Source organism: Triticum aestivum, chromosome 6D (genome assembly GCF_018294505.1).
Source record: "Triticum aestivum cultivar Chinese Spring chromosome 6D, IWGSC CS RefSeq v2.1, whole genome shotgun sequence".
NCBI classification, from domain to species: domain Eukaryota; kingdom Viridiplantae; phylum Streptophyta; class Magnoliopsida; order Poales; family Poaceae; genus Triticum; species Triticum aestivum.
This window is the reverse complement of record NC_057811.1, coordinates 366,711,803-366,720,668: the sequence shown is the minus strand read 5'-3', so window position 1 is coordinate 366,720,668 and position 8,866 is coordinate 366,711,803. Positions and strand designations below refer to the sequence as shown.

Here is an 8,866-nt window from a genome sequence, read left to right as displayed (position 1 = left end):
AGCCCGGTTCGGAAACGCCGATCAGAGGTCTCTTATCCCCTTGACACTTCATGCCCCAAAGCAGGTTGTTTCCGCCAGCCTCTTAACCCGTCTGATTCAAATTATCAGGGCACTTCTCACTCATCTTCTGGCGAGTCATCGGCCACAAAACTTCCACCCCTCAAAACAGTTCTTGGGTGAGCTATATACTTGTTTTTATCCTTGATCTGTTATTTTTATATACTGTTCTGATCCTCATGTTTATTTTCCTCAGTGCCAAGCCCAGACCCAGCAAGAAGGCTCGGTTGAATAAACCGACTGATGATAACGCGGACGTTGAACCGGAGAAGACTCTAGATCCTGAAGCGACCGATGCTGACGCCCTACTTAATGACCCACCGCCTCAAGACCATGACTTCGTTGCTGAGCAGGTAGAAGTTGATACCACAAGCCATGCTGACCTCTATGACTAATGGTATCTTTTGATAGCTTGCTTCAATTGGTATCTTTTGATTGCTTGATTGCTCGTTTCTCTCTTTGTTATGTCTTTGTGGCATATCATTCTTTTGCAATCTTTGGGCCTCAATATAGTTTGTCTTCCAAGTATTTACCATTGGATATGTGTATTGCATTCCACTCTCTTGTGGGGAAATACACAATTTATGGAGAAACACAATTTATATTGGCCTTCTAAGTTTTTCTCCCATTTTGGCAATCGATGCCAATGGGGGAGCAGTTTCAGAGAGTTTTGTGGAGGAGTTTAGAGAGTCATCTTTTCTTGATTTGGATGTGTTCCTAAGCGTTTGCACCTCATATGCATGCATTATTGGTTGTTGCATTGCATGGAGATGCATAATTCCTTGTATAAACTCTCTTGAAAGTGATTGTCATCAATTACCAAAATGGGGGAGATTGAAAGAACATGCGGTGCCCCCATGTTTGATTTTGGTAATTGATGACAATCTCTATGGACTAATGGTTGCCTTGAGTTATATTTGAAGGTTTTGTCCATAGGCTTTTCTTGGAATACATGTGTTGGTTTCAAGGAGAGTTTGTGTCGACCAAGGTGCTATTCAAGGAATTACCTTAAGATTGGTCTTGTGAGAGGTTGATCAAGACTAAGTCAAAGAGTGAATCAAGTTGATCAACACACAAAGCGTAGAAGATGTACCGAGAGGGATCAAGCGATCCCATGGTATGGTAAGCATTGTCAATTACGCTTTGTGTACTAACCCATGGTCTTCGTGAGAGTTCTTTGTGGGGTTAGGTTGCGGTGTGCAAGTTCAAGTGATGCATCACGAAGACATCAAGTGCTTGAAGCTTGCCATCCATTGTGGTGACAATGGATTTGTGAAGATGTGCCGAAGAGTGGCTCACCCATAGTGGAGTATGGGGGAGCAACCTACTAGTCTTCACCGAGCCAACGCAATCAAGAAAGGTGGTCCAACTTGAGGAAGTCAAGATCGTCTACATCTAGCTCAAGTGGACTTTGTGCAAGACAAAGGTTTGCCCTTGATAGGTTTTCTATTTTACCGGTCTCATGGTGGTAGTTGGGAGACCGGGTTATAGGATCGATTGTCGTACTATCAAGGGGGGCTCTCGATAAGTAACTTGATCGTATTGTTCATAGAGAGCTCAAACCATTGCATCATCTTTCTTGGTCCTTGTTTGGTGTTTCTCTTTGTGTGTTTTGGAGCTTATGATCATCTTGATGACAAGCTCGTGTTCATCGAAAACGGAGTTCTCTCATGCATCTTCTATGATGTTTTCGATGTTGGAGGTTATGTCGGTTCTTCTCTAATGGAGGGTTCACTCCTCTATATCCTAGGCATACCTCCCCTGCCTCTTCTTACTATAATCATATGAAGAAGTTATGGCTGTTTTGATGCTACTCGTCTTCCTCTATCCAACAAGCTTGAGTTTGCTCAATTCGGAGCTCATGTGAAGAAGTTATGACAGTTCTGGTTTTCTCCCTGTGGTAGTACCGCGGTCGGCAGCGGTAGTACCGCTCTACTACCGCCTCGATTTTGTCTTGCATTTCTTGTGTCGGGTTTCGCGGTAGTTGAGCGGTAGTACAGCTTATAAGCGGTACTACCTCTCCCCACGAGCGGTAGTACCTCTTATAAGCGGTACTACCTCTACCCTCGAGCGGTAGTACCTCTTATAAGCGGTACTACCTCTCCCCGAGCGGTACAACCTCTCTGGCAGAACTTCAACTCGTGTTTTTCTCTCTCGTTGGGCTGTTTTGACTGTGCTAAGCGGTAGTACCGCTCCTCCAGCGGTAGTACCGCTCGTGTGCGGGCTGAGAACATAACGGGTGGATTCACGAGGCCCTATAAAAGGGGTCTTCTTCCCAAATGAACCTTATCCTTTGAGCTCGTATTCTTCCCCCATTGTTGTCCGTTCTTCGAGCTTGCTAACTCTCAATCCCTCCATGGATTCTTGCTATTTTTGGGGGAAAAGAGAGAGGAGATCTAGATCCACATTTCCACCAATCACTTTCTCCTCTATGTGAGGGGAACCCTTTGGATCTAGATCTTGGAGTTCTTTGTGTTCTCTTCTTCGTTCTTCCTCTCATTTTCCTCCCTAGCATTAGTTGCTTCGGTGGGATTTGGGAGAGAAGGACTTGGGCACTCCGTGTGCCCTTTCCATTGCATTTGGTGCATCGGTTTGAGTTCTTCACGGTGGTACGTGGAAGTTACAAGTTGAGAAGCTTATTACTCTTGGGTGCTTGGTACCCTTGAGCTTGTTCCTCTTGGGTGCTTGGGCGCCCTAGACGGTTGGTGGTGTTCGGAGCTCGATCATTATGGTGTAAAGCTCCGGCCAAGCTTCGGGGTCTCCAATTAGGTTGTGGAGATCGCCCCGAGCAATTTGACTGGTACTAGTGACCGCCCCCAAGGGTTGCCAAAGTGTACGGGTTCGGTGACCGCCCCCAAGGGTTGGAATTTGTACGGGTTCGGTGACCGCCCTCAAGGGTCCCTTAGTGGAATCACGACATCTTGCATTGTGCGAGGGCGTGAGGAGATTACGGTGGCCCTAGTGGCTTCTTGGGGAGCATTGTGCCTCCACACCGCTCCAAACGGAGATTAGCATCCGCAAGGGTGTGAACTTCGGGATACATTGTCGTCTCCGCGTGCCTTGGTTATCTCTTACCCGAGCCCTTTACTTATGCACTTTACTTTGTGATAGCCATATTGTTTCTTGTCATATATCTTGCTATCACCTAGTAGTTTATCTTGCTTAGCATAAGTTGTTGGTGCACATAGGTGAGCCTAGTTGTTGTAGGTTTTGTGCTTGACAAATTAACCGCTAGGTTTATTCCGCATTTGTTCAAGCCTAAACCATAATTATTTAAAGCACCTATTCACCCCTCCCCCCTTTAGGCGACATCCTTGATCTTTCAAACCCCATGACAATATCCATGGCCTCTGTTTATCAAGCCCAATTCATGGGGGCCAGTGCCACTTCGCTTAAGCCTACATTTCGAAATTTTGGGCTCCTCCAAAATGTAAGTTCTTCGCTTGGCTCATTGTTCAAAATGGACAGCGCACCGTCTTGCCAGGCATGGATGGCCGAATTGCGGGCTTTGCCCACTTGTGTAATAGGGGCCCGGAGACAGCTGTGTGTTTGCCTTATGAGTCGCTTCTCGCTACACATTTGGAATATGGTGAAGGAATGCCTTGGGGACTTGGCCTTCTAGACTATGAAGAATTTCTTAATTTTTTTGAAATGCTATGAAGATTAAAAAAAACTATAATAGCATCGCAAAAATATGTCTCCTATTTTTGCACTAGTATGTATTGAGATAATTGTGTACTTTAAAATAATTGTTCCTGACTATCAAAAAGAATGTTCATGTATTGCAAAAGGATGTTCATCTATTGCAGAATAAATATACATGTATATGGAAAAATAAATGTTCATGCATCCCCAAAAAAAACATGTATTTAGCACAAAAAGGACATACAAATAAAATAAATAAATATTTAAAATAAAAAGGAAAACAAAAGTGAAAATAGATAGACAAAGCAAAAATGAAGTAAAAGTATAAAAATTAGAATCAAAACAAAAAGAAAAGAAAAGAAAGTCAAATGAAAATGAAAATGAATTAAAAAAGAAAAGAAACACCCAAGAAAAACAAATAGTTCTCCCTCCGTAAAGAAATATAAGAGCGTTTACAGAGGGAGTAGTTGCAAGCAAATAAAAAAATCAAATAAACTCATAGTGGGCTCTGCACAAGAAAACGAAGTTGCCTTACTCCCTACAATGGACGCTGAAGAAGAAATGCAAAGAATGACCCCTGAAAAAAGGAAATGCCAAAGACTACACATTTTTTTTGTCTCTTGGCTCAGTTCTATATAGTTTGATTTTTAGAAAGGCTTCGTAAGACTCCCTGCCAAACATTTTTCCTGCTGTCGATTTTGCATGCTACCTGCCAAAACAGCAGGCATACACATTTCTCAAGAGATTTTATGCGAGCCATATCTCGAACGTGAAATGCAGATGTTGCTAACTACATGGATACAGATAGCAAATGACTCAATTCTTCTGTAATGAAAAACTGGAAATTTTCCTTTTTACATCACACTCAACACATCAGGTTGTCAAAATTGTCAGGGAAAGATATTCCCAACCATGAAGACTGGGCTTATACATGCAGCTACACTGTAACAGATATTACATCATGACAAGATTACATCCCCCAAATTTCGTTGACGCTGTAGAATTGAATGTATAAACCATAAGAAAATGTCCTTCGAAGCAGCAACATTGATTGCCCAATGCATCAGTCAAGGGGGTGAGTCATCAAACTTTGTCTCGGCTGATGGGTTAGAAAGAGTGTGCTGGTACTGATCACTGAAGATCATATCAAGTGTGCCTGATAATCCAAGATAGTTGCCATATCCATGAGTACATCATTCCGATGCCACAGTACACTGAAACTATCATGAGAGGTAGGAACGGAAGTCTATCCCCATATACATGGTGATGGAATAGTCGAGACCAGAATTCTATAGCAAACATTCCTAGAAGATAGCCCAAACTGATCCATCCAGTGAGTTTTTTCTCGACTATGTTGTCTGATGCATCTAATTTCTCCCCTCCCGGAGCAGGGTTTGCAGCGAAATGGGATGAAAAACCTACCCACATGAGAGCACCGTAGGTCAACAGCAGCAGCACTTTTATTGGGTATTCTTGGTCCTCAAACAACAATGGGAACAGAGAGTAGCATGAAACTGCAAATAAAATTTGTTTAAACAAGTGAATATTACAGAAAACAAACAACAATATCATCAGTGCACAAGTCAGTGTTTAAACGAAAACATTTAGCAATTGCTCAGAGGGCTCAAGTGCTTCACATTGTGGTGATGCTGGCAGACAACACTTTGCCAAAGTTGTTGACATAGCATCAAAGGAAGTGAAAGAAACAGCAATGTCTGCAGCAATTAGAACTGCGCAGCCATTGAGCAAGATTAAACTGTGGCAGAAACATACCTATTGACAATAAGAAGTAATGCCTGACGTCGTCCAAGCTATCCATGGCAATTAGGGCAAGAGGGATAGTGAAATGAAGTGATGCCTTCTCATGTACATGCCATCCAAACATAAACCCACATGAACAAGCATATGCCACCCATCTAATTATGTGTTTTGATTGGGGGTTAGCGAATGCTTTGACAAGACAAGGAGTCATAGCAAGTATAACCAATAAGAAGGTAGTTATTGGGGTGACCTGCAATCCATAAGGTTCAAATAACGAAGTTTATCAAACTATATTAGTTCAACATTCTTCCCTTGGGTAAAAAGGGGACAGTAGACGAGACAAAACCTTTGGAAGAACAGAAAAAGGAGATGAATCACCAACAAGCCCCCTGGTAAATGATGCTTCAGGTATCTCGATACTGAATCCTAGTCTTCTAAGAAGAAATGCAAGGATCTTGTCAAGTACTATATAGAATACCCAAAAGTTTGGAGCCCAGTAAGCATGAAATAGGCCCCGACCAAAAGGAAACAATCGGCTTAAGAGTTGTTGCATCTGCAAAATTACCAAAGCAATAAATGTGGTAACCATGGTGTCAACAGTACAACTAAATTCATTACAGCATATTGGTATGACTGTTTATGTGGCAAATTTCAAAAATTTACGTTAGTGGATATCTTCATGAAACCAAAATTAGTATGATGTATAAAGAATAATGCCTATTGTTAAATACTTGCAGGAAAAAATTCACTCGAAATACTTGCAGGAAATTGACCTAGATTAAGCAAACCCAATGACATTTAAGAGTGTAAGTTCCGAAACAAAAGTTACAAGGCATTGTAATCAGCTGCTATTCCTTTTGTATTTGTGCAAACCAGCACCAACATAAGTATTATTTGATTATTATAAATTCACCATTTCTACCGAATTCAGTGCTAAATGACTAGAATTATGATGAAATTCATGAGAACACATTGACAATTACTGTTGACACATAAAATGGAAAATGACAAAATGGTATGGACAAACTCACATTAGGGCAAATGCCTTTATGCAACTTAAACTTAGCAATATACAGACAGAAAATATTTCTTGTTAAATACCTGTACTAAATTCACGTTGCTGAACTTTAGCCAACATAATTGTGTCTAAGAATGCAGAGTTCTGGACATACTTATGTGCATGAGAAATATATATTTGTTTAAGAGAATGAATAGACAATATATGTGTTCCACATACAGCAAAATCTAGTCAAAGAGATATTGCATAGCCTTGACTACAGAGATACCATTTCGTTCAGCGATTGTAAGTGGATCAAGATGAGAGCATCTTCAGTTATACGCCATAGCAATTACCAGAACTGAAACAAAAGTTACGAGAAACTTGCACAAGTCTATCAGCTTCTGTTCCATATTTTTTTTCTGTTGCAAACCAGCACGGACACAGTAATTACTCGAAACTTTACAGATTTCTACCAAATTCAATGTTGACTGACTAGAATTTAACTCTAGAACACTTCTCATTCTCATGAATTCACAATGCCTCCTAAACTTGATTTCTAACTTGTGTTAGAAACTTATGATTGTGACAACAATGACCAAATGATCATGAAGAAACATCCAATTCCAAACTGAATTAACGGACCAACTCACCTGCCCATAGTACACGAAGGGCGCAAATGCCATGGCAAAAACAGCAACCACGCCAGCACCCATGAGAACCAGCCTCCCGAGGCCCCTCGCTAGACCCCGGCCACAGCAATAATGCCGGAACAAGTACACGAAATAGACCGGCGCAGCCACGAGAAACAGGTGCTTCGAGCACAGCAATGCTGCAAACACAACTCCCCCGGCAAGATCCTTCCCCTGCTCTAGAAAATGCAGGGAAAGCAACAGCAGCCCCATCAGGAACCCGTTGTACTGAAAGTGAATGTGGTCCACGATGAGCAGCGCCGGTGACCACAGGACGAGCAAGAGAGCGAGGAACGGACGCTGCCTCCGGCGAGCGTCCCTCGCCAGGAGGAGGATGGATGCGAGGAGGAGGAGGTCCGAGAAGGCGACTGTGAGGCGGAGGTAGAGGATGTAGGCTGAGGAGGGCGGCGCGGCAGGGACCGGGATGTCGACGAGGGAGGCGTCGACGAAGGGCGCGGGGAGAGAGAGGAGGCGGGAGAAGTAGGCGAAGAAGGGTGGGTAGTCGAGCGTCCACTCGGAGGAGGCGTCGGTGTACCACTGCCGGGCGGGGAGGGCGTGGGTGAGGGCGAGCCAGTAGCGGTGGACGTCGAAATCGGTGGAGCGGTAGGTGGGGACGAGCAGAAGCTTGACGCAAGCGGCGGCGGCGAAGGCCCACATCGCCGCCGCCGCCGTCGACGGCGAGCTGGTGGCGGCCATAGGGGCGGTGGTCCAGTTGGAGATCTGGAGGGGTCGCACCGGGTGAGGGGTGGTTTGGGCTCGTTGCGGCCTGTGGGCTGTCAGCCGTGGATCTAGGGGCGTCTGCGTCATCCTTGCATCCTTGCAATAGAATAAAGAGTAAAATTCATCAACAGTCACTAAGCTCGTTCGACGCGTGCAAAAAAGTCACTGAATTCAGAAACTGTAATTTTTGGGTTGACAAACTTGTTCCGCGTGCGCACATATGGTCACCGCGCCCGTTTTCGTGTGTATTTTGCTCGTGTGGCACCGTCTCACTCGCCGTACGTTGCCACCTCATCGTTCGAGGGGCCGCAGGAGCGAAATGTCGCAACTGGAGGGCCGTATCGCAAAAATGCTACCACGTTCGTACTGCAGTTTCCAAGAAAACCCTCGAGCCCACCTCAACACCGTCGGCGGCGCTTCGAAACCAGTCAATTCAGGGAAAGAGAAGAGAAGGGAGGGAAGGAAAGAGGAGGAGGCGACGCTGATCGCCTAGGGTTTTTGATCTGACGCACGCAACCCTCGGCGGCGGCGCCTACGCCTGTGAGTTCGCCGTCGATTCGAAGCATGGCACCGCGACTGCGACCTGATGGAGAGCCACCCCCGTCTACGGTGAGTGACCGCCACCCCCGCCGCTCATGTCCCTGTTCATCTGTCCCTGTTCCTCGTGTTCATGTCCCTGTTCATCTGTCCCTGTTCCTCGTGTTCATGTCCCTGTTGCTCCTCGTTTTGAATGTGATGCATTGCTTGGTCCGGTACAGGAGGTAGGGTTTTGAGGAGGTTAAGCCCGGCTCTGTTATGTTCCTTGATAGCTATGGAAGTATGATTTTTAGGGGGGTTAAGTCTGGCTCTGTTTTAGGCCTCTTTCCTAGGGTTTGAAGGTAGCACTTGGCACATGTTAATCATGCAGAAATTAAGGTTTAGGTTATGTTTCTCTGTTAGTCATGCAGAAATTAAGCCCGGCTATGTTTCTCTGTTGGGAGCTGAATGGCACATG

At 44.6% G+C, this 8,866-nt stretch overlaps 1 protein-coding gene across 1 annotated transcript; it reads right to left on the bottom strand.

The window, feature by feature from the left end:
• Positions 1-4,528: 4,528 nt before the first annotated feature.
• LOC123145130 (probable dolichyl pyrophosphate Glc1Man9GlcNAc2 alpha-1,3-glucosyltransferase) lies at positions 4,529-7,929 on the bottom strand. The gene is made up of 4 exons (XM_044564453.1): positions 7,114-7,929; positions 5,810-6,016; positions 5,476-5,713; positions 4,529-5,216 (listed from the first exon to the last, which is right to left on the bottom strand). Exons 1-4 carry the CDS (start codon positions 7,846-7,848, stop codon positions 4,849-4,851), a joined length of 1,548 nt encoding a protein of 515 aa, XP_044420388.1. The 5' UTR covers positions 7,849-7,929; the 3' UTR covers positions 4,529-4,848.
• Positions 7,930-8,866: the final 937 nt, after the last annotated feature.

Coding starts and splice junctions, on each gene's coding strand:
- LOC123145130 (XM_044564453.1), bottom strand. CDS start 7,848: ATGGCCGCCACCAGCTCGCCGTCGACGGCGGCGGCGGCGATGTGGGCC. Junction 6,017..7,113: donor CCTTCGTGTACTATGGGCAG/GTGAGTTGGTCC, acceptor GTAATTTTGCAG/ATGCAACAACTCTTAAGCCG. Junction 5,714..5,809: donor CTTTTTCTGTTCTTCCAAAG/GTTTTGTCTCGT, acceptor TATGGATTGCAG/GTCACCCCAATAACTACCTT.